The 26,481-nt window shown below is 41.3% G+C and overlaps 1 protein-coding gene across 6 annotated transcripts in view; it reads right to left on the bottom strand.

Annotated features, from left to right (window-relative positions):
- Nucleotides 1-26,481, bottom strand: part of ODAD2 (outer dynein arm docking complex subunit 2) — a 209,429-nt gene that overhangs the window by 135,126 nt on the left and 47,822 nt on the right. For all 6 annotated transcript variants that reach the window (XM_067705749.1, XM_067705778.1, XM_067705739.1 and 3 more), the window contains exons 12-17: nucleotides 17,271-17,417; nucleotides 16,662-16,871; nucleotides 12,165-12,407; nucleotides 11,704-11,814; nucleotides 8,985-9,139; nucleotides 7,728-7,970 (exon numbers count right to left, since the gene is read on the bottom strand). In XM_067705749.1, coding sequence (XP_067561850.1) covers nucleotides 7,728-7,970; nucleotides 8,985-9,139; nucleotides 11,704-11,814; nucleotides 12,165-12,407; nucleotides 16,662-16,871; nucleotides 17,271-17,417 — 1,109 coding nt within the window. The remainder of the gene's footprint in view (nucleotides 1-7,727; nucleotides 7,971-8,984; nucleotides 9,140-11,703; nucleotides 11,815-12,164; nucleotides 12,408-16,661; nucleotides 16,872-17,270; nucleotides 17,418-26,481) is intronic.

The following is a 26,481-nucleotide window of genomic DNA, read 5'->3' as shown; positions in this document are numbered from 1 at the left end:
AAAAGATACCAGCAAGAACTGAGAAACTAAATAGCAAATAACTACATAACAGAAAGGAGAAAGCAAGCATTAGAAAAATGTACAGGTACAAAGACAGTGACTAGAATGAAACAAAAATGCAAACTTTTCTAAAAAACACCAAAAAAAAAATTACAGAGCAAAGATTACAAATCTTACAGAGAAGAGCAAATATAAAAGAATATGAATAAGTATAAAATATTATGCCATTGTTGAGACCAAACATCAATGAGTGTGAATGGGTTTAGCTCACTTATTAAAAATATTTTTAGCTTGGCATACAAAGCAAGACCCATCTATATACTGTATGAAAGGGCACACCTAAAAGAAAGTGGTTCAACAAAGACTAAAGATAAAGGTAGACCAAGATATTCCAGGAAAATGGAAAAACTATGAACGCAGGGGTAAAGATCCTTATAACAAAGTAGAAATATCAAGCCAAAACTCATCAAACATGACAAAGAAGAGCTCTTGAAAAATTAAAATCCACAATTCACAATGATCAGAAACATTTATGCACCAAACAATATACTGCCTGCCTTTAAGAAGCAAAAACTACATGAGTTGTAAGAAGACATAGGTAGAAGCACACTAATAATTTTAATACACCATTTTCAGTATGAGACAGATCAAATGCATGAAAAATAGTAAGTAGAGATAGAAGACTTACATAACTTAATAGAATAGATCTTAAGAATACACATCAGGACTTCCCTGGTGGCACAGTGGTTAAGAATCCACCTGCCAGTGCAGCTGACACGGGTTCAAGCCCTGGTCCGGGAAGATCCCACATGCCGCGGAGCAACTAAGCCCGTGTGCCACAACTACTGAGCCTGTGCTCTAGAGCCCACGAGCCACAACTACTGAACCCACGTGCCACAGCTACTGAAGCCCTCATGCCTAGAGCCTGTGCTCCACAAGAGAAGCCACTGCAATGAGAAGGCCACGCACCGCAATGAAGAGTAGTCCCCACTCGCCACAACTAGAGAAAGCCCACGTGTAGCAACGAAGACCAAACACAGCCAAAAAAAGAAAGAAATTTATTAAAAAAAAAATATATATATATATATATATATATACACATCAAACTCTACACTCTATTGAAAGAGGATACATCTTCACCCCAAGCACCTATAGATGCTTTGTAAAAATTCATCTTCTATTGAGTCATAAAGAAAACACCAGTGAGTTCCATAAAAAGTGGAAATAAAACACTGACTAAACTGCAACATAGTAAGAAATATCTAACAAAAACAAAAAATAAAAAGGTTCCTCTTTGTGAAATTAAAAAAAAATTCTATTAAACAACACCTGGCCTAAAGGGAAAATATAAACTGAAATTAAAGAACGTCCTAAAAATAATGATAATGAAATCACTACATATCAGAATGTACAAGGGACATTTAAAGAAGTGTCAAAGAAAAACTCATAGGACAAAATATTTTTATTATTAAAAAAAGAGGGAATTCCCGGGCAGTCCAGTGGTTAGGACTCCATGCTTCCACTGCAGGGGGCCCGAGTTCGATCCCTGGTCGGGGAATTAGGATCCCACAAGCTGCATGGCACAGCCAAAAAAAGAAAGTAAAAAAAAGAATAAAATTAAATATCTTCTCAGTTCAAATAAATTAGAAAAATAGTTACGAAATAAACCCAAAAAAGGCAACATGGAATAAATATAAAAGAAATTTATGAGCTAGAGAATAAATGAACAGTATATCTAATTAATAAAATTTTTTCAGAAAAAAAATCAAAATAGAGAAACTATACTAGATAACTTGATCATGGAAAAAACAGGAGAAAGCTCACATACACAAATATAAAATGACAAGTGGAAAACAACCATTGAAATGAGACAAAATTTAAAAATCATAAGACATTGTTTAAATAAATTTGATGATCTAAATGAAATTGATCATTTTATAAGGAGATGCAGATTGCCAAAATTGACCCCAATGCATAGATTAGATTTCACAGAACTAGAGAAAACCAGTAAAGAACACACACACACAGAGTAGGTCCAAATGACTGCACAGTGTAATTCTCTCAAAACTTTAAAGCCTAGATGGTCCCATTGCTCAATAAATTATTCCAGAGTATTGAAATGAAAGAAAACTTCCTAATTCCTTTTGTGAAGCAGGTATAACATTGATACCTAAATTTGATAAAGATAGTTGTAAAAAAAAAAAAGAAAGAAAGGAAGGAAAAGAAAACCACAGACCAATATAATTCAAGGATATCATTACAAAAATACTAAGTCAGATTAGCAAACTTGTTCCCAGAATGCATGGTTGGTCCAGTGTTTGGAAACCCATTAATATTATTCAATATATTGATAGATATAAGGGAAAAAATCATAATGGAGTATTCGGAGCATAATCTCCATAAATGCTTAAAGAGGGATTTGACAAAATTCAATGCCTATTTCTGATTTTTTTTTTTTTTTTTTTTTTTTTTATGCAGTACGTGGGCCTCTCACTATCGTGGCCTCTCCTGTTGCGGAGCACAGGCTCCGGACGCGCAGGCTCAGCGGCCATGGCTCACGGGCCCAGCCACTCCGCGGCATGTGGGATCTTCCCGGACCGGGGCACGAACCCGTCCCCTGCATCAGCAGGCGGACTCTCAACCACTGCGCCACCAGGGAAGCCCCCTATTTCTGATTTTAAAAACACTCTTTAAAAATAGAAATTGAGAGATTTTTTAAAATATGATAAAACATATATACTTTAGTCCTCAAGACATTATTTTACATAATAGAACACCACTAGAGGCATTTCTACTAATATCAGGAACAAGGCAAAGAAGCTATCTCCATTACTATTTAACACTGCAGTAGGGAATTAGCTAATGAAATTAGACAAGAGAAATCAATCTAAAGAATAAGAATTTATAAAGAAGAAATAAAGCTTTCTTGGGAATATCCTGGAGCAGGGTTCAGCAATTTTTTTTTGTAAAGGGCCAGGTAGCAAGTATGTCTTTGTGGGTTATTTGGTCTCTGTAGCAACTATCAACTCTGTCATTGTAACATAAAAGCCACCAAAGACAATATATAAATCAATGAGTGTGAGTATGTTCCAATAAAACTTTATTTACAAAAACAGGATTTGGCCCATGTGCTGTAGTACGTCAACAATTGTGCTAGAGAATCAACAATAAAGTGAACTCAAACAAGAAGAGAATTCCATTAGGTAGCAGCATAGAGAATTAATACACAAAATTCAATAGTGGTCATAGAGACAATCAACTGAAGCACATAATGGCAGTAAAAAACCATTTATACCACCAACAAGGAAGATTAAATACTTAGGAATGAACTGAACAAAACTGCACGAAATCCACATACAACAATCTTCAAATTAAAAAAACTAGACTTCAACAAATGAAAAGTTTCTATAATTTCACTATGGTTATGTAGGATGTTAAGGGAAGCTGAGTGAAGGGTATATGGGAACTCTGTACCATGCACTCTATACTTTTGCAACTTTTCTGTAAGTCTTATGCTATTTTAAAATAAAAGTTAAGTTGGTGGGAATGTAAATTGGTGCAGCCACTGTGGAGAACAGGATGGAGGTTCCTTAAAAAACTAAAAATAGAGCTACCATACGATCCAGCAATTCCACTCCTGGGTATACACCCAGAGAAAACTCTAATTCGAAAAGATACATGCACTCCTATGTTCATAGTAGCACTATTTACAATAGCCAGGACATGGAAGCAACCTACATATCCATCAATGGATGAATAGATAAAGAAGATGTGGCACATGTATACGATGGAATGCTACTCAGCCTTAAAAAAGAATGAAATAATGCCATTTGAGGCAACATGGATGGACCCAGACATTGTCATACTGAGTGAAGTAAGTCAGACAGAGAAAGACAAATATCATATGATATTGCTTATATGTGGAATCTAAAAAAAATGATACAAATGAACTTATATTTATAAAACAGAAACAGTCTCACAGACATAGAAAACAAACTTGTGATTACCAAAGGGGAAAGGAGGGGAGGGATAAATTAGGAGTTTGGGATTAACATATACACACTACTATATATAAAAATAGATCATCAGCAAGGACCTACTGTATAGCACAGGGAACTATACTCGATATTTTGTAATAACCTATATGGGAAAAGAATCTGAAAAAGAATACACATATATGAATCACTTTGCTGTACACCTGAAACTAACACAACATTGTAAATCAACTATGCTTCAATTAAAAAATAAAAAAAAAAGTTTAAAAGAAAGTAAAGATCCTGAGGTATGGAAAAGAAATTTTAGATATTTAAGTTTTCAGCATGAATACTTTTTAATTGTTTGAAATGTTATAGTATTTTATGAGAAAGTTACACTCCTCAGAACACAAGCGTTAACTGTTTTTTGTAATGTTGATGTGATTTTTATATACTTGAAGGCCAAATTACCTCCAGATGAATTCTGTACGAATCAAATAGACATTAAAAAGTCAACAAGAAAAGAAAATTCAGCATGAATAAATCTACTTTTTCATGAACCTACTACGTTGGGATACCTGTTGCTCCACGTTAGTTCCTCAGGAAGGGTATAATTAATATGAAACTCTTTATGCTGAGTCTTTAAAAGCAGTATTCTGATGTACTGAGAAAAGTCAGTAGAATTTTATGAAATCACTGTTGTCTTAAAAATCATTTTTGAGTCAGTAGCCAAACTGTTATTATTACGATGTTTCTTATTCTTACTGAGAAATAGATACGGGAAGAAAACTCTGCATACTAGCACACAGAGTTAATAAAACTCTGCTGAGTATGTACGTTCATCCTCACATGCAACCTACGTTGTAGCCATAGCCACAGACATATCATTAAAACATAAGACTGCTCATCATTAGAACGAGTTCCTAACCTATGAATTATTTAAGCCTTACACAAGGCAAAGTTATTTCTCATTTCCTTACCATTTAACTTAAAGCTTGAAGACTCAATAAATCCTGCAAATCTAGCAATAAGAGCCATGTCTGATATATGATGCCAGATGTAACGCTGTTTGGATTCTTACCAACCCAAAACACTGTTTTCTAAAACTGACTTTGTGTGTTTCTAAAACCATCTGTGGGAAAACCATATTCACACAAGCACAAAAGGATTCATCAACCTCCGTGTCACACAAGAAGGAACAGTTTAGTCTATCTTATGAGGCTTTGTCATAGAATTTGACACTTTTGATCACTTTCTCTCCTTAAACACTCTCTTCCCTTTGTTTCTTCAGTAACTCACTCTTCTGGCTTCCCTCACAACTCTGGCTGTCCCTTCTGCATTTCTTTATAGGCACCTCTTCTCTGGTCCATTCATTCTCCTTCAAAGATTGGATGCAACAGAACTCTGTTTTTGTCCTTCTCGTTTCCCTTTCTTTCTCTTCCTCACAATCTCACATATACTCATCACTTAAGTTACCAAATACTCATAATGCTATATGCCCAGCCCACATTCTATCCTAAGCTTTAGACATGAATGAATATCCAATTGGCTAGTTGCCATCACCACAGAGACGTCCCATGAGAACCTCAATGTGTACCCAACGTAACTGAACTCGTCATTCATTTAGTGTACGATAACTGTTTGCTGAGTGCCTACCCTGAGCGTGGGACTGGGTTAGACAATGAATATATCACTAAGGACAAACTGACTTTGTTTCTCCCCTAGTGAAGTTCATTCTGCCCCCACCAGTCCTCCAGCTGTCTTCCCTGTAGCAGCAAGTGCTACAATTATCCATCCAGCCACCCAAGTCAGAAAGCTAAATAGCCCTCATGACTCCCCCTCTTCTTCACAGCTCATGTTCACTCACTCACCCGGTCTTATCCATTCTCTCCCTTTATTTCTCTCTACTCTGTCATTTTTTTTGTTCTTTAGTGTAATATATTCCACAGGCTTAGTTTAAACCACCTTCACCTCTGGCCGGCAGTGATCTCCTAAACAAGCTTCTCTGTTTCAGGTTATACTTAAAACCCTTTAAAAACCTTCAATTGACTTTAAAGCAAAATTCAAACTTAGCATGACGCACAAAGGCCTGAATTATAATTGCCTATTGACATGCCTATGCCACACCGTCGAAGCTCCTTGACTGCAGCCGAAAGGGCCCCATTTAGGGTCCTCTTGTTCTCGATTTATAGCCAGTTAAATAACATGAGTAATCTGATATAAGAGAAACACAGGGGGCTTCCCTGGTGGCGCAGTGGTTAAGAACCCGCCTGCCAATGCAGGGGACACGGGTTCGAGCCCTGGTCCGGGAAGATCCCACATGCCGCAGAGCAACTAAGCCCGTGTGCCACAACTACTGAGCCTGCGCTCTAGAGCTCATGAGCCACAACTACTGAACCCATGTGCCACAACTACTGAAGCTCGTGTGCCTAGAGCCTGTGTTCCGCAACAAGAGAAGCCACTGCAATGAGAAGCCCACGCACCGCAATGAAGAGTAGCCCCTGCTCACTGCAACTAGAGAAAGCCCGTGTGCAGCAAAAAAGACCCAACACAGCCAAAAATTAATTATTTTAAAAAAGCGAGAAACACAGAATGGACTCATCTATAGATGAGTACAGATACTGGACCCTTTGACTTTTTTTTGTATTTATGTATTATTGGCTTAAATTGTTGTTCATTAAAGCTATTGCTATGTGAATGATACTATAGCAACAGTTCAGTGAGACTGGCAGCATGACTGTCCCCATTTTATATATTTGGTAGCCAAGGCACCAAGTAGTTTAATGATTTTCTGAAGGAAACATAGCTGGTAAGTGGTGAGACTGGCATTCCAGGCAATGGTTCCAGAACCTGTACTCTTAACCATCATGCACTGCTGTTCAGAGTAAAACGGTACTGTGCAAGGTACTAAACAAGAACTTTAATTTTTTTAAAGATGATACATATTCATCATACAAATTGTATAGAAAATATAAAAAAGAAAGTAGAAAATATCCCAAATCCTACCATCCAGAAATAATCACTGTTAACAGCTAATATAAATTACTCCAGATATCTCTTTATGCCTACAGCTAGATAAAAGGATGTATGGATAGGTAAGAGAGATCGATAGATGGGACTTCCCTGGTGGCGCAGTGGGTAAGACTCCACGCTCCCAATGCAGGGGACCCAGGTTCGATCCCTGGTCAGGGAACTAGATCCCTCATGCATGCTGCAACTAAGAAGCCCGTGTGCTGCAACTAAAAGTCTCACACGCTGCAACAGAGACCCCGTGTGCCACAACGAAGACCCAGAGCAGCCAAAATAAATGGATAAATATGTTTTAAAAAAGAAAGATATAGATAAATGGATGGATGGATGGATAGACAGATAGATAAAATTATGTTTTAAATACTATCTATTGATTTATTTATTGCAAGATAAAATTTGCACACCTACTCATCCACCCTTCTCTTTTTGTCAGTTGTATTATTATATTATCGTTATCAATATCTATAAAGTATAGATGATTCCCCTAATGATAATTCCCCCACTGTTTTGATTGATTACTGGCTATTTTAATCAAAACCCTCCAGCTCATCTGAGGGAACAATGTGCCTCGGTAATTCATGATTTGGTCACCCTGTGTTATTTCTATGTGGGCACATTTCACTTTTCCGTCACTTGTGCACACCGGTTCCAAGAGATGACACCATTCCGTCCTCTCCAGTGTTCCCCTAACTCTCCCAAATAAAAGCCTTCAGGGCCACTTACGCCATACTCTCGGGCTCTAGTGCACAAGCACCGATCGCTTTTGTGACATTGACAAGTAGAGCTCGGTTTGTTCCCACGAGGAGGTCCACGAGTGGCTGGACGCCACCACGTTTGCGGACGGTGACTCTGCCCTCAGACTCTCGGCAACACTCTCCCAACGCACCAACTACATTCACGAGCACTTCTTCCGGCTGGTCCGTTAAAAGTTCCACCAAGGCTTCAATGGCTTTGTATTCCCGAAATCTAAGTTCACCACAAGCAAAAGAGGGTGGGAAGGGAGGAAAAGAGGCGAACAGTATTATTTTGGGTATAAAGTTAGCTGATAATCATGTTAGTGATAATACTGATAGCTAAAATTTACTAAATGCCGACCGTATGCTCATTCCATCTTTACAGCCACCCTGTGGCATGGATGCTGTTACAACCCCGTTGTCAAAAGGCTAATGTGAAGCTTGGTAAACAGTGAAGTCAACCTCCACACCCGACCTTCTGTGCCCTTAAGCGCTGCACTGTACAGCCCGTAAGACACTACAGCTGCTTCCAAAGCTGGGCGCCGACAACCCCACTGTGCTAAGGGTTTTCCCTCAGGTTACAGGAATTACTTTACACGAACAAAGCAAAATAAACCTTCGGTGTGTGTTAAACAGAACATGTGAATTTCTTGTTAAAGAAAGTCACCACCCTGAAACGGGAAAGAGTTGCTCCAGAACACCCATCACAGAGTGTGTAAACTCTAAAAATATACAAAAAGATAAATTCAAAGATTAAAATCAATCAAGTGGTCATAAAGTTTACAAATACTTTAAAATTCAATGAAATCGTTTTGAAAATGACCACGCTTTAGGACTAGCATGGTTAGTTGGCATTTAGCTGACTCATTTATCTTTAGCAAAAGAAAAAGAATAAAACCACTTCCATTTCTAAAGATTCTGTGGGAAATTCATTCCCTCACCTTGCTAGGTCTCTGCAGGAAATATCAGGGACACTTCTCATTTACATGGCTGCCCACATGCAAAGGAGTCCATTGGCACAGGGAGCTTACGTCAGCACCCCTTTCTCCTACTGAGGCACAAAAACCATTGTCGGATGGTGGGATGGGAAGAATCCCTTAATTCTGCCAACCTAGTCCAAAATGTACAGCTTTGAAAACTACAGGAGTAGCCTTAGAATCAACCCTTTATATAAAATAGCATGAAAATAGAAGGACATGTTTTGATGGCCATATTTTAATACGGAACATTGGACGCCTCCACTTACTTGGTCACATTCTCTTTGCTGGTGGAACATTTCCATGTGGCCCCTGTGACCGCGGCCAGCCGTTCCTTATTGTCAGTGTTACTGAGGAGAGAAGCCAGGGCTCTGAGTCCTCCATGCAGCCTAACCAGCTCGCGGGTTTCCTCATCTTCGGCACACTACACAAAAGCCAAATCAGACGCTGGCGTTGATCAAGGCGTATCAAGCTTTCAGTGACTGCTAAAAAGGCTGCCATTCTAGTAGCTGGGAGACCTCTTTTCAGAGAGTAGCATTTCCTGAAGGAGGCTTCAAGTAAAATACAACTCTTGTCTCTATACTGGCAGCTGCCTGACAGGACCGCTCTTCCTTTACGGGGTTTTGGCAATGTCTAGAGGTTTCTCCATACTTGGCAATCCTCCCAAGCCAGTTCTGGGGTAGCCTGGGCCTCTACCAAGACAGACGCAGAGGCTGGCAAGGAACCTAGAACACCACATGCATGGATGGAGGATTTCTGCAGTGCTGTAACCCAGAGCCTTGGGAAAACACAGTAGATAGATGAGTGATGGGGATTCCGTCAGATCTTTAATGACCCCCAAAATCTAAGAAGTGAGGAATTTCCCCAACAGCGTTTCTATGCCCAGAGCAGTGGGTTATATCAACAGCAACTGATATGTTATTCAGACATGTTTATCTGAGGTTGACATGCTTGTGTCAACCTTTGAAATAAATACAGGCTGCACAGATGTTCCCAACACATGATCCTTCCCAGTTTATAGAGCCCAAAGATGCCAAGTTTAGCATAGGTTTGATATTAGTCTAAGTGTACAGTTGTTCTCTAAGGCCATGAACTGCATATCGTGCATCACCCACGAGGGCCCCTACAAGAAGTCCTCTTCACACTGCATCACACAGCACCTGCCACGTCTACCTTCTATTAGCGACGTTCAGCTCTGGCTCAACTGCAACTTTAAAAAATTAATCACTATTTCTAACTGATCCTTAAAATATACTCATATGAGGCATACATACAAGTCAAAGGGAACTCTTGTACGGTGCTGGTGGGAACGTAAATTGGTGCAGCCACTGTGGAAAACGGTACGGAGGTGTCTCAATAAACTAAAAAGAGAACTACCATATGACCCAGCATTTCCACTCCTGGGCATTTATCCAACAAAATAAAAATACTAATTCAAAAAGATACATGCACCCCAATGTTCACAGCAGCACTATTTATAATTGCCAAGAAATGGAAACAACCTAAGTGTCCATCAATAGATGAAGAGATATAGGAGAAGTGATACATGTATATATAATACGTAATGGAATACTACTCAGCCATAAGAAAGAACACAATTCTGCCACCTGCAGCACATGGATGGACTTGGAGGGCATTGTACCGAGTGAAATACGTCAGAGAAAGAGAAATACTGTATGCTACTGCTTACATGTGGAATCTAAAAACTACAGCAAACTAGTGAATATAACATAAAAGAAGCAGACTCACAGATACAGAAAACGCACTAGTGGTTTACAGTGGGGAGAGGGGAGGGGTACCACGGGGTGGGGGGGTGGGAAGCACAGACTTCTGGGTGTGAGACAGGCTCGGGGGTGTATGTACAACACGGGGAAGACAGCCAATATTGTGTAATAACTGTAAATGGAAAAGTAACCGTTAAAATTATATAAAAATTAAAAATAAAAAAGACTATTACATATCCCTGTTACGAGTGAGCTATGTCCCTCAAAACTCAGACGCTGAGGTCCTCACCCCTGTGCGTCAGAATGTGACAGAGGTAATAACAGTTAAATGAGATCATTGTGGTGGGCTCGAATCCAGAACGCCTGGTGTCCTTCTAAGAAGAGGGTATTAGGGCAGAGAGGAAGGACCATGTGAAGACAGAGGGAGAATGACAGGGGAACATGAAGACATCCATCTACAAGCCAAGGAGAGATTCCTCAGAAGGAACCAACCCTGCTGACACCTGATCTCAGACTTCCGGCTCCCAGAACTGTAAATAAACAGATTGCTGTTGTTTAGGCCACCCAGTGTGTACAGTTATGGCCGCCCCAGAGAACTCATGCGACCCTCTGCTGGCTGACCCGAACCCCTCTCTGACTCCATCTTTCTGGCACATTCTCTCACTCTGCACATTCTGAGATGCATTCTTCTAGCAGATCTACTCTAGCTAGGCAGAAGCTGGTGCTGCCAATAGCCAGCCAAGTATGAACTTGTCAAAGCCATCTTTTCTTCCCCTTTACCATTCTAATCTACTTTTTTTGTATACTATGAAACTTGTAACCCACAAAAAGTTAATGAAGATTAAAATCGGCAAATTAATAAAAAGATAAAACAGGAACACGCACACAACACACACACACTCATGCATCTATCTCGTCCTGGTGGGAGATTTATTTCCCGAGACCGCGTGTTTGAACAGGATATATGAAGGCGACACAGAAGCACCACGTACATCCCTGGCTATTTTACACCAAAGTTCCAGCATTTCAGCAGACAGACATGTGAGTGTCTCACAGAATTGTGAGTATCAGACATGCTGGAGCGGATCTCTCTCTGACATTCAGAGGCATCTGCCGTTACCACAGGACAGTGGTTCTCACACCTGTGTGTGCATGAAAGCCCCTAGGGGGATCTTGTTAAAAATGCAGATTCCCGAGCGCCATCCCCGGAGGATGGGACCTCACGAAACAGCACCTTAAACCCCGTGAGGAGGAGCCGCCGCACCTGGTAGATGGCCATGGCGCAGTGCTTCTGCAGCTGCTTATTTTCACTATTCAGCTTCTTTACCAGAGTTTCAATTATCCTTTCAGCTTTGATTGCAGCTCGGTAGTTTTCCTAGGAAAGTAAACTTTAATAGTTCTATATTGCATAAACATGCATAAATATAAGTGTCTATTCCCACATTTATTAATAACTACACTGAAAAAACTTTCTTAGTAAATAAACACCAAAGTCCAAGTTTAACACACCGTTATAACAATAAGAGAATTTAGTCAGCATTTTCAAAAATATACCATCCAGGTATCAATGTAATTAATTTTCCATTAGTCTGATCTTCTCTTTCAAATAGAAGGGTGACTTCTTAAAAAAAATTCCTTAGCAGTCGTGTTAACCTTAAAAGTTATGTTTCCGCTAAAGAAAGTCAAGGTGAATGAGAGCAAGGGAAGCAGAGCTGGGCTGCATACCTCTGAGGCACATTCCTGCAACGTCCCCACCACCGGGATTAGCATGTTTTCATGAGAAGTCTTCAGTAACCGAGCCAACAAAGGGATGCCCCCAGCTCTACGAATGGCTTCTTTATTCGCGTAGCTCTTGCTGCAGCTCCACAGCGCCAGTGCCCCGCAGCGGGCCACCTCCCCATCGTCGGCCTCGTACAGGCTCCGCTCCGCAGGCTCTGTGGCATGCTGACTACAGTCAAGCAGAGCGACCTACGAGAACAGATCAATACAACATAAGCGGGGATCTTCGAGATAAGACTTAACGCTGGGGTGGGATAGGGAGGGTGGGAGGGAGGGAGACGCCAGAGGGAGGAGATATACATATGTGTATATATAACTGATTCACTTTGTTATAAAGCAGAAACTAACACACCATCGTAAAGCAATTATACCCCAATAAAGATGTAAAAAAAAAAAAAGTTAATGCTGCCAGGCTGTAGATGACATCGTTTAGGGGAGCACCCACCCTAATAGGAGATTTTGACCTATACAGGTCCCAGTCTTTAATGAGGAGAGTTAGTGCCCTACAGTCACTGGCATATATTTGGGGTGTGAGGTGGACTTCCAATATCTGGCTGTCACAGCTTGCAAAAGAACCTAGGGCCAGCCTGGCTTCAAAAAAAAAAGACTTAACCCACCCCGCAATCGCTGCAGGGTTGCTACCAAGCTCACCTCCCTCAGAAGTAGGAATCCTCTCAGAAATTAACTTCTGTACCACACAGCAGTCAAAGAAACAAACAGAACCTTCGAAACACCTTCCTCCAGACTTGGAAGCTTGTACATTTCCTTCCCACAGGAATTTAAGCCCCCAAGAGAGTATTTTCTTAATACAGCTCTAACATTTACATTAGTAAGATTTGTAAAGCACACCCCCATCCCTGCTATCTCAGAAAAGTAGGCTCCCTAAAGCCAGGAGAACTTTCCAGTGAGAGCTGAATGGCCCGAACCAACCAGGCTCTTAAAACCACGAGGCCTCTTTGGAGGACACAGCCCTCCCCCTGCACTGCCGAAACCAACTAAACCAAACGCACAGCAGCCAGGATCCTTTCTCTTCTCGGCAGTAACCAAAGTCACTGAAGCCCTTGAGGGAGAGGCAATTTACATGCATACAGCAGAGTGGCCGGGGAGGACGGGAAGCCAGGCTTCCCAGAGCTGTCTTAATCCCACGCGTAACCGGAGACCAGATCCCATGGATACTGCCCACTGAACCACGGCCACCGTTTAGAAGGCAGTAGCCCGGACTGAGTCACTGATTCCTAACCCCAAACTCCTGGAGAGAGGACCCTGATTTGCATCAGGAGGACACTCATGGTCTAATTAATTATGGCTCAAGGACAGGGTGGGGGAAGACGATGTACACGGCTTCCAGGTAACTACCGGGCCCAGGACAGCAAGACAATGGGTTTGAACACGGGGAAGACGGTTTAAAAGTACCTGTCTATGTACTAGTTATTCCCTCGTTATCTGTACTAAGTCCAAACTCCGTAGCTCTTGGACAAGACTGTGTGAGATGCCCGTGGCCCTCAATCTTCGTCTCTCATGGCTCAGCCCACCTCACCCGAGGTCTGGCCACGTTACACCACTTAGTTTCCAAACATTCAGTGTTGTTTCCCAGCTCTGGGCCTTTACCAACGTGGCTTCATCCTCCTTAAATGCTTTTGCCTGATGTGTCTGCCTGATAGATACCTACTCACCTTTCAAGACTCAAGAAAGGTGACATCTCCTCTCTCCAGCCTCTCTTTTTTTTAAAAAAACAATTATTTAAAAAAATTTTCTATCCTAGTTAATTAACTAATTCATTTAAGTTTTTAAATTTTTCATTGAAGTCTAGTTGATTTACAATATTATATTAGTGTCAGCTGTACAACATTCAATAATCCTATAGATTATACTCCATTTAAAGTTATTGTAAAATAATATCTATATTTCCCTGTGCCATACAATATATCCTTGTTGCTTAATTATTTCATACATAGTAGTTTGTACCTTTTAATCCTCTGTATTGTCCCCACCCCCTCCACTCTCCCCAGAGTGGTAACCACTAGTCTGTTCTCTGTATCTGTGTGTGTGTGTTTCGTTATGTTCATTTGTTTCTTGACCCTCCTTCTCCAAGTAGAGTTGATTGATCACCCCCTCTTAGTTCCTCCACTATTCCCAGTACTGACTTCCTCGAACTACCTAATACACTCACCATCATGCTTATATTTTTGCCCACATCCCCGCTGCCCTCACATCCCCACGACCATGAGGCTGTGACATCACTGTGGTCGGGCACATACATTTATTTACACTTATATTTATACTTGGATTCCCACCACCTTGTTCTGCAGATCTACACCTCTAGAGGCATCTGAAATGGTTTTCAGTGAAAGGACTGAGTACGCTCTACATACAGAGGCGCACGTAAACTGGCCTCGGGACTGACGGCCCTGGACGTGCAGTGCTTCCAGCCTGGGTGCACTCTCCCTGCTTGCTCAGGCGTCACACCTTCTGCCCAGTCTTATCGAGCTGCCCCTCCAGAGCCTGACTGCCATCTAGGTGCCCAGACCCCACTGTGGCCAGTGCCCTCCTGCCTGCTCTGATCCTGCCCTTGGTTCCCTTGCTCTGGGGCCATAATCAGCCCACGGCTTCATCTCTGTACTGTGTGATGTCCCTCATTTCCAGTCTTCGTTGGGGACTCTTGCCTGCGTGTTACATACTCCCCCGCAACACACGTACCCAACCAAAAGTGGATCCCCAATCCTGGCTGAGAAGTCAGATGTGTTCCCAACCTAGCAATTTCAAGTTTATCCATTAATGGTCTTTCCTGTTCCTAATTTTGCTATTATTTAAAATTAAATTAAAATGTATGTCATTATTTTGATTACGTGACTGTAACTGTCCAAACTCCAAGGCCCTAAACATGACGCATAAGATGTCCATAAATCACACATCAGGCATAAGTGTTCTGTCTTTCATTCTCATGGAGTAGTTTCGGTGGACAGCCATGTCAGCCTACCATACGATTTCATTATTTAAGCAGGACAATGATAATCACAGTAATAATTACTTTCCCCCCAACGTTTTATTATGAAAATTCTCAAACACACACAAAGGCTGAAAGAATACAGCAACGTCCACATACTCACCACCTGGATTCTATAATTCACATTCTTCCACGTCTGTTTTATCACATAGCTAACTATCTATTCACCCATCTATCCAGCCATAAGTCCACCTTGTTTTTGAGGCAAATGATTATAAGGTACAGTGCTCTACAGATTACAAGTGGATACAGTGAACACACAGAACCTCTTTCAGTAAATTTCTGAACGTGTTTCACTGTGTACGTATTCACATTAAATCCATATGAACTCGATAGATATTTATTAACTGTTTATATGTGTGAGGTCCTGGGCGAGGTGCTGAGGAGGACACTAGGATGAATAAGACACGTCTCTCATCTTCAGGAACCTAAAGTAGGGAAGTGGTGACAATCCAGCGTGATAAAAGCCGTGGAAGCGACTCAAGATCCAGTGAGGATACAAACGCGCTTCCATACTGCACTGCATGAAGGTCCCTCCTGCCGTGGCAGGGGCACTGAGCCTGCTTCTTTCTTTCAGCGATAGTTATTGAAATAATCATTTTTTCTGAACATAAACGTAACACACAGCAAACTGGCAAATGTAGAAAAGTAGGAAGGAAATGTGGTGGTCATTTCTGAGAAAACCCCTGATGAACAATTTTGTGTATTTATTTCAAGTGATTTTTCTGTACTTGTTAGCTCTGGTCTTTAAAAGTTGGGATCATGGGTATCATCAGTTTTTAATCCTGTTATGATTTTGTATAATATTAAACATTCCCTGTTACTATGTAAACTTCCAAAACACAATACTGACAGCAGCCAGTGGACACTTCTTGTGGATATGATGCCTATTATTTTACTAACCTCACACTGTAAAACATGCTGTTTTCAGCTGTCACTCCTCTAAGTAGCAATGAGATGAGTGAGTGCCTGCAGCTCTGACTGTCTCCATGGAGGACACCTCCTCATAGTGAGGTCACCACGGCAGAGGACACGGGCTACCAGACAGTGTTCCAGTGCAGAGGGTCTCACCACCCTCTCTTTTTTTTTTTTTAACTTTTTATTTTATACTGGAGTAGAGTTGATTAACCATGTTCTGATAGTTTCAGACTGAGTGAAGTAAGTCACCACCCTCTTACCGACGCTGCCCACACACACGAGTGTATCCCTACCTATGGGATACGTAAAAGTTACTTCTATTTGTTTAAGTTTGTATTTCTTTGAAAAGTGAGGTTGAACATGTTTTTTGGCTACTTGCCAATGTAAATACACAAAAATAATTTTCAAGGACACGTTACACAAAAAGAAGATTCCCAGAGCACGCCCAGTGGTTATTTGATATCCGGGAGGAGCCGGGAAGGACGGCGGGGTGCCCGCTGCCCTGAGTGGTACTTACTCACCAGTTTGGTGATGCCCCCATGGCGTCTCACCGCCCGCCAGGCTCTCCTAAACTTGGCGACGTTCGCAATTGTCTCAGCTGCCAAACATTTCAGGCTCTTATGTGGAGAGTCAAGAATATTAACCATGACTGGCAAGCCCCCAAGGTCAACAATATTACGTCTGATTTGAGGATTATGGCTGATTTCCTTCAGGATTTTTAACGAACCAATCTAAACGAGAAGAAGAAGTTATAGATGAATGGGTGCTTAATACGTAAGCAGTGCTATATTCTTTAAAAATTCCAAGCTACCTAAAATCCTTCCCCAATTAAGTTTTTTAAGGGAACAGTTTCTATTCCCAGGTGTTACACATATCCCCCCGCATTTTCCTTCAATTAAGTAAACAAACGTTCCTCATTTAAGAAGCACACGCTAATGGAAAAGAGCCAAAAGAGAAGGAAGAAAAGCAGAGAGTTGACAAGAGCAGCTAATAGCTAATAGCAGAAGCGGGTTGTCAGTAATCATAAAGACAAGAAACAAGCAGCAGGAAGGGCAGACGCCCAGCACTGAGAAGAGAAGCAGGTGAAGGCGTGAACGAGGCTCCTCGTCCACCGTGAGCCAGCCACTCACCTTACATTTGACTTCATCTGTCTCAAGTAAGTTTATTAAAACTTCAAGGCCTCCAACATCCCTGATCGCCAACTGGCAGGTCTCTTGCGCTAAGTTGAAGTCCTGCATGCAACACAATGCGATCACTGTAGCCGTCTGATTTCCTCCCTGCAAAGACGCAAGGCCACAGGAAGGTTAAATAAGCTCACACTCCCATGGAAATTTGCTAAAGGGTGATGAATCCATGAGCCGGGAAGTGCGTGACCCCATACACAGCATATTCAATTCTTTTTCCTCCGAGTGGATTATAATTTGTTAAATGAATCATGCAGAGCTGAAGCCCAAGAAAGCTGCGCAGGGCGTCATAAGATATTGCTCCAGTCGAGAGTCACCACGGAAAGGTGGTCTGCCTGCTTTCAACAGCTGCGACATTAGGTGGCATTACGATATTAAATAGAGCCGGGGGCGAGCCCTGAGAGATGGTCTGAGGAACGTGAGTTTTATGTGGAGGTAACAGGCAGTCCCTGAACTGTGTACTCTGCAGCGCAAACCGTGTCTGAAAATTATTCTTACACGTGTACACAGAACAGTCTGGGACAGAGGAAACCTGGGGAAAGCAAAGCCACGTGGGAAGCAGCACAGCCGTCCACACGGGGACCGAGAGTAAGTGGAGTGAGGGCGTGGGGCTGAGAAAGAGAAGGTAGTTCCATTAAACCCGGGGACCTACCGATGGGTGGACTGAAGGAGAAGAAAGACCGTTTCACTGTCGTGAACGAAACACTGGCCCACCAACATGCAAATCAGTGTCTGTTTAGCTAATCACCACAAGTGAAGAGCAGTGGGGAATTGCTTTTTAGAAAAATCCAAGAGATTCAAAAATTTGTAATGATTGATCGGTGAATCAGGCCTGCCAGGAAATTAACTCAGAATTCACTGCAGGAATTCTTAAGCAATGTCCACTGATCATTAACGCTTCGAAAATCTTTGAAGAACACAGCATAGTACATATTGCTTCTACTGCTATTGAGAGTGGTTGGTAAATAAGAGTCCCCAAAATAGTTCATAAGACACAAAAGCAACATTTCTAATGGAGCCAAGAATAAACTATTTTTGTAAAAGGTGTTCATAAACGACAGCCCTGGATTTCTACCTCAAAACATAGCAGCAATGACCTCGAATAAACCTCTTTTTCGAGGGAAGACACCTTCAAATTGTATTTATCATCATTTGCAAATCATTACTTTATATTGCTATATATTACATACGTGTGTATGCAGATAGACAGACTGAGCACAAAAAATGGAAATTATCTTCAAGCTACCCACCCCCTCCTTCACATCACACAAATGCGCACATGCCAATCCTTTGTGAATTCAACACAATATGTTTCTTTTAACATAAGAAACTAAAGTGGGATCAGCAGAGGGTGAGCATCAGCAAGTGAGGAAGGAAACGCTTAGGCTCAGACTTCCTACTAACTCCTTTCCAGAACATTCCTTCCACTTCTCTAAAAATGCTATGAGCGCCATTTCTGCTTTCATTCTAACTTTCCCTCTGGGTACTCTAGGCTGTCCTCCATATTCAAGATTAAGTTTAGAATGACCAGAGCCTTAATTCTGTTACTTACATTTAAAATAATAAGTTTTGTTCTTATAGCTTTTAGCATCTTTTTCTCGATATCAAGAGAAATTTCAACACCACCAATTTCCCCACAGTGGGTTTTAAAACATAACGCAATACACCCTCTGTCACTGCTGTCAGACACGGGATCCCATATGCCAGCACCTCTTAGAAAAAGGTAGATATTTTGTAAACCATAAGGAAGAATCTAAGTGCTAACCATAATTAATTAAGGAAAATAATACAGAAAAAGGAAAAGCAAAGAAAATAAGGGAAACAAGGCTCTTTTTCTGAATTTAAATGGAGAAAGGAGGCAGAAGGATCCTCCCGGGGCACCTGCAGGAACAGAGGTGGGCTCCTACATGAAAGGTTTGAAATGGAAGCCGAGGGCCTCGGGTCGAGCGGGCTCTTGAGCCGGCGGCTGCAGACTCAAGCAAAAGCAGGAGGCGAGAAGTCGTCCAAAAGCACTTCCGCCCCCCAGGCCACTCCCTGGACAGGGATGTTCTGTCCTGCCGTTCTCGGTCGCACGTAATGGAGGACCTTCTTGACCCCTATGCCTGCATTCTAGTTTCTGTGATGATAGCACTTTTCTACTTAGACGCTCAGCACAAGCTTTGCTTCCGAGTTCAAGTGCTTTTCATTTGTCTCTCGTAGACTATTTCCACCTTTTGAGTTTTATTACTGACGCTACAACTGACGACATACATTTTTAAAAGCCATGTAACTGCAGCTGATGCCCGAAAGGTAAGGCCCTGTATTTTGCTGAATTATCTCTAGGCCAATTTTGAAGCCAAATGATGGAAAATTTACATTTATCATTAAGAGGTTAGATCCTTATAGAAAAAATATTTTTTTCTGTAAATCATCAGCTTTTCTGAAAATCTGGAAACATAGTCATAGGCTTGAGGGATTTTTTTAGAACAGTTTTTTATGAGGGAAAGTTAGTTTTTCCACATTTCAGGATTTACTTCTACTCTTGTCACTGACCACACTCCCCAAAGGATTATAAATCTTTCAGAATGAATACCAGCGGATGGGAGCCAAAATATTCAATGTACAGAGCCACAAATGTTAGCCAGTTGCTATTCTTTAAATACCAGCGGTGTCAAAGGATTTTCAAATGTCCGTTCTACTTTGACCAGATGCCATAAACATCTTACTGAAGAGAAGTAGTACAAATATGCGAATATGCCCCTTTTCAATTAAATCTCCCCTGAGAATGCAATTAGTTGCCAATACTTATTTTCACATTTTATCACGCATTTGCATTTGTGAGGTTTTAAGAGCTGGAGAAAAACGCAGTAAAATATTATTTTACTAGCTTCTGAAGGGTTTTGAAGAATGCTTCCAATAAGCTTTTCTACGTCTTGAATTAATGCAATTCTTTTGCTAGCTGTCGTCCATCCCCTGCTGCTTCTCAGACATCTCCAGGCTCCACCGGCCTTAGGATAGTTTACCAGCTCAGGTTCCTTTCCATGACCAGGAGGCCGACGTCCGTGGTTGCAATCACGCTTCAAACATGCCGAGATCAGACGAATGCTGCTTTCTCTCACTTTTCTCAAAATTTCTTCTTAAAAGATGAATAGAGGACATTTTAAAAAATAATGTTTTTCCTGGATTTAAATAAAATCTTTGAAATAAAGAAGTATTACCCTATCCAGTATAGAGAGTAAACCCCTCCCCTTACTGCTGATAAGGAAGAAATAAACATGACTAAGCTGAGATGAAGCATGTATTCAAGAGTAAAACAGGGAGAAAGCTGCCTGAAATCACTTCTGTATTCTTTCATTCAACAAATTTGCTTCCTATTTACTTAACTATTTGTCGAGTCCGATGCCAGGCCTTAGAGACATCCTGGTAAACAAAAACAGACGTGGTCTTTACTTTTATGGAGCTCACAGTTCAGTGGCGAAGAGCGATTTTAATTTTTTAAAGCCCATCCCAATAAACGGAAATTTAAGTCCAAGAGGTACCAGGAGGGAGAGGGGCAGAGGGCCAGGGACACCCACACGGGGGCTTTGAGGAGAGAAGCCTGCGCGGAGGTCCGCACGGGAGGAGGGGCCGGCGCGACGGAAGGAGCGGGTGCGGCCACGTGGCGGAGGCCAGGAGGAGGCCGGCGGCCCAGGTGAGCGGAAAGGCCAGGCGGGCCACACGACCTGCTGGGCCAAAGGCCAGGCTGAGCACTTTCGCCTTTAGTTCACAACAGACAGAAAATATTCAAGGGTGGCTGGTCTGGGTGGAAGGAGAGGGCTAACGGGAGCTGACTACATTCTTAACAGATCCCTCTGGCTGCACAGGCCCCTGGCTGGAGCCGGCCAGCGTGGACAGGTGAGACCACTCCGATTACCACAGGAACCCGGAGCAGGGGACAAGGGGCTGGCAGGCCGAGGTGACCCATCATGTGCTCGAGTAACTCGGTTCCTAAAAGGGTGCCAGAAGCTAGGAGGTGGCAGTGCGATGGCAAGCACGCTCACAGGGCTCTCCTTCCGGGCGTCCTGTCGGACCCAGTGACACAGGATGGCAGGCGGAGGTGCAATGGGGAACAGAGGTCTCCTTCTCTTGTTCCCCACTGTCTGCAGTCAGGGGGCAGCGGGTGAGACCCGGTGAGGTGACACAGCCATCACAGCCGTCCAGCTGGCTTTCAATGTTCTCAGCATTTTTTCCTCCAAACATGCCACTCATAGAGCAAGAGCCGTGAACCCTGCCAACGACTGTTTATTAATGATGACAGAGGGGCTGGCGCCCGGCGCAGAGCTTGGCTCAGAGATGCTCTTCATCTCTCAGGAGTAGAAATGGTAAAGAGTCAGAGCTCCAAGTGAGTGGCATGGAACCACGTAAGTCAAGCTAGTGAAATATATTGCTTTGCCTTCGGTTTATTTGCAAGCCAATTTTATGCTGATAATTCAGCACTCATAAACCTAGGGCTCAAGAGATGAGACCAGGAGGAAACTCCAAGGAAAAAGAGAAGATGCTGTTCCAGAAGAAAGAAGAAGTTAGACTCAGATTGTTGGATTGCAGGCTGGCTAAGAATTATTATTATTTTTTTAAATCAGGAACGGGTAAGGAACAATTCAAGGATTCCCTACACATTCTTTTTAAACCACCATGGAACATTTACAGAAATTGATGATCTACTGGAATGTTACTGCAATGATGAAAAATTTGTAGGAAATATAATAGTCTTTCTAAAAAGATTCAGAAGAATGAACTGAATAATTATGATAATTAATAAAAATATCTCAGTAAAGTGACTGGATACGAGGGTAACTGGATATTCAAAAGTGAGTAACCCTCCATACACTAAGAATAACAAATCAAAATATGTAATTTGATAAAAGTTCCCATCCCAGTATTGGCAAAATAATAATAGTAAAAATATCTAGAAGTGAATCTCACAGGAAATGTGTTGTAAATATATGGGGGAAAAGCTATTAAGTTTTACTGAAGTATACAAAAGATTAAATAAATGAATGGTCATACCATGTTCCTGAATAGGATAATTCAGTGTTATTAAAATTGCAATTTATCCAGAAATAATTTATAAATTCATGTAAGCCAACCAAAATCCCAACAGCATTTTTTAGATTTTTTTTTAATTTGATTCTCAAGATGATCTGGAATGGAAAATATGCAAAAAGTAATTTTAAATATTTTAAGAAAACTCTCTGGCCAATCAAATACTAAAATATACCAAAGCTATAGTAATTAAACAGCAATGGAACGTCCAAATAAATCAATGTAACAGAGAAAGATCTGGAAACAAGCTCTTAAAAGTGAAATGACAATATTTGATAAAAGTAGCATCTCCAATCACTGGAGGAAAGAATGGGGAAGCCAGTCATCTGGCTTTGACATATGACAAGCAGAGAGGAATTATTTGCACATAAAAAACAAAGGATTAATTTTCATCAAGAATCAAAAGACAACCACATAGGAAAATAGGCAAGGTATACAATACAATGGATACTTGACGTATGAAAAACTTTATGAACCTCACTAGCAATGAGGAATAGGTAAATTCACATAAGATACATTTTCCCCCTATTAAACAAACCAAAAAACCTCCTGCAGATTAGAATTTATAACGGTTAATCGCAATCCTAGGTGAGCAACTTTAATACCCTGGGGAGATTTTAAAGACCATCAATGCCCAGACCCCATTCCAAACCAATTCAATTAAAACTTCCATGAATGGTACCTGGGCACCAGGGTCTTTGTTTTGTTTTTAAGAGCTGGGCTGATTTCACTCTGTATCCGAGGTTAAAACCTTTGGTATGTTACTGATAGAGTGTAAACTGATGCTTGCTTTCTGTAGGGAGTATCAAAAAAATTTTTACATAAACCAAGCTTGGTTGATCACTTTTCACTATTTCCCTCTGAAATAAAAAAAAAAATTAATGCAGTACTTAGACTTTACTGTGCATATATTCTTTTTTTCTTAACACAACTCTACTGAGGTATAACTGATATACAAAAATACTGCACACATTTGATGTATACAATTTGATGAGTGTGAACATATGCACATACCTGTGAAACCATGACCACAATCAAGACAATAAACATACCCCTCGCCTCTCAAAGTTTCTTATACCTCCCCCTTTTTTGTCTGTTAATAACACTTAACGTGAGACCTGCCCTCTTAAATTTTGTAAGTGCACAAACAGCATTATTAACTATAGGTACTGTGTCGTATGGCAGATCTAGAGCTTATCCATCTTGCATGACTGAACTTTTATACCCATTGAACGACTGCCCGTTAGAACTATCAACATTCGAAATGTGCATACTCTTTGACCCAAGCAATTCCATTTCAAAGAATCCATCCTACGGAAAGAGTGTACATATCCAAAGCATATGTAAAAATATCTGCTGTGGCATTTTTGTAATTACATGATTTGGGGAGACAACCTGAAAACTTATCAATAAGGGAACTGTTAAATAAATTACTGACTTATGTATAATGAAATACCATGGGGCAATTAAAAGGAGTAAGGCTGACATGAAAGACCACCAAGACATAGCGTTAAATACAAAAGGTGCAACGTAGAATCCCAGTCTGACTTCACTTTGCGCATAAAAATCACAAATGTGTATGTGTACAGACAAACGTGTGGGGGGGCTTTCACTTTTATTCCTTTGCATGGCTTGGATAATTACCGTGAGCATATGTTAATGCATCATGTTAGACTACTTTAATATTTTAAATACAGAAGAGAGTAAAGGATAGACCAGAGGAGGAACACAAGCTTCCGCTACGCTCTGTGTGTCACAGAAGCATCAGGAGGCCGCAGCCAGCCAGACCAAGAGCCGGGTTAGGGCCCACAGCCCTTGTCAGCAGGAATCTCAAAGGCCAGCGGACCAAAAAGGGACAAAAGATTTATAGACATATATAAAATGAAACATCATTTATACCAAATCTGGTACCTCTTACTCCTCGACCCTTATGCTTAGAAATTCTTCAGCATGCAAACTTCTGTAACAGGACTTGAATGTGTGTTTTTAAAACAAAAAGTAAAGCAGCCTAGTGCACTATATAAATTGGGAACTAGGCAAAGCTTCTTTTCTCTATTTAGCCTCTCAAATAAATTTGGGGGGAAAGCATGCTTCGAGGAATAAAAAGTATTTTTGTTGCAAATACATCAGGCAACAAGTTCCCTGAAAAGATCTATTACATTTTCAGATCATTACATTAAATTGCCTTAGATATCAACATTCTTTATCGTCAGAAATCTTAATGAGTAGCTAGACAGCAGTGAGAAGGCTCTAATTATGCTCTAGCTGGACTAGTTAATAGTATGTGTCCATGAAGAAGTGAATGGAGTTAAAGCTTAACAGCCCAGAGATTTTTCATATGGTCATTTTTCAGCAGTTAAGTTGATGTGGTCGTATAATGCTGGCTAGGGGAGGTATACACTGTTACGATTCAATAGTGTATTTATCATAATCATCTAATTATCTTTGCTTTTTCTCTACTTCTCTTTATTTATGATAGCCAAGCGGCAAAGCGAATTTAAAGCTCGGAACTGAAAACAAGTTACTGTTGTATTTGTAGAGCATGGATTCCCCTTTGGAGGTGAGGTCCTCCATCACTCCCACCATCTCCTCTGTAATAAAAATAAAAGAGGACTAATCCTTTCTTAGTGGGCATTATAAACATACAAGTCACACACATCTGAATAAGTAAAATTCTTATTTAAGAAAATGTAAGTGCAGACTCTACTGAGTAATTTCATTAGAAGATGGAGTTTAAATATCTTCTGATTAGTAACAGATAATTTGTTTTCAGTACAAAATTCCTCCTACTCTTTTTGTCTTAGAGACTATTTTTAAAGTTAACTAGATCAGTGTAACAACATATGTATTAACTTAAAGCTTGTTTCTCAGGAAAGTGGTTCTAATTTTCCTTTTTAACTACTGGAGTTCATCTGGCTGCATAAGCAGTAACCATTGTTTTCCAGTTTTGAAAGATTCTTCTTAACAATAATAACACTGCACTATCGCATTTTTCTCCATCTTTTTAAGTAAACACCTGGTGCACTCTGCTACTGCCTCCCAAACGCGGAATTCCTCGGTGAAGAAGTGTGCTCCACGTGTAACTAGCCTCTGACTCAAACAGGAGAGAAAACAGGAATGTGAGGCCTTCAGGCACCCTGAGCCCTGAATTTCTGGACAGAGGGACAGACTAACCAGGCAACGAGCAGTAAGCAGAGGCCCCTGGATGCCTTCCCGGCTCACAGCCACCTTCTGTGTGGCCTGGAGCAAAGTATTTCTCAGCTTTTCCACCAACGAAACAGGGATCGCACGACCTGCCACTCCATACCCCAAACCCACGTAATGGGAAAGCAATTAATTAACTGTAGTTGATTGCAAAGTACATCAAATTCCTCTGAAGAAAAACCATATAACTCCCAATTACCACTTAGAAGAACCCCTTAACCAATTAAGGTCGTGCGCGAGTGTGCGTGTGTGTGCGTGTGTGTGTGTGTGCGTGTGTGTTTTAAGCAGTTCGTGGGAGATCATGAAGGAACCGAGTCCCACAAAAGCAGTCTTAAACAAAGGTTTTCAAGTCTGAAAATGTCTTTGCCAAGACTGCCCCTCCAGAGAGGAAATGCAAAACATTCCAGGAAGCGAGCCTGGAAAGTCTCTTCAGAAGCCTCCAGGGATTCCTGATGTGACTGTCTTCTAGATGTCACTCTGAAGTAGAGCCCTGTCACTGCTGAGCTGGGGCACCACCAAACACCTTCACTTCTCATGGCCTGAGAATTCTGAGTTTGTGGATACGTAACAGAAGTACTAGCAAGGTCCTGACTCACGAGAAAGGTGACATCAACACAGGTTTGATCACACAGTGTAAATCAGTGAGGCACTACCCCTCACCAACACACAGTGGATGGGGGGAGAGGATTAATATGTGATGCCCCTGCCACCGTGATCATAAGCTGAAACTCAGCAGTCCACGCCAGCCACTCTCCACTGACTGACCTGTGTTCAGATAACATCATCACCCGTCTAGAGCTTGAAAACAAAGTTTGCCCCAATATCATACTCCAGGCTGATACCACATTTCTGAATTTACATTAAAAAGCCCATCTTTCCAGTCTTCATACCT

Source organism: Pseudorca crassidens, chromosome 1 (genome assembly GCF_039906515.1).
Source record: "Pseudorca crassidens isolate mPseCra1 chromosome 1, mPseCra1.hap1, whole genome shotgun sequence".
NCBI classification, from domain to species: Eukaryota; Metazoa; Chordata; class Mammalia; order Artiodactyla; family Delphinidae; genus Pseudorca; species Pseudorca crassidens.
This window is presented reverse-complemented; position numbering and strand designations above follow the sequence as displayed.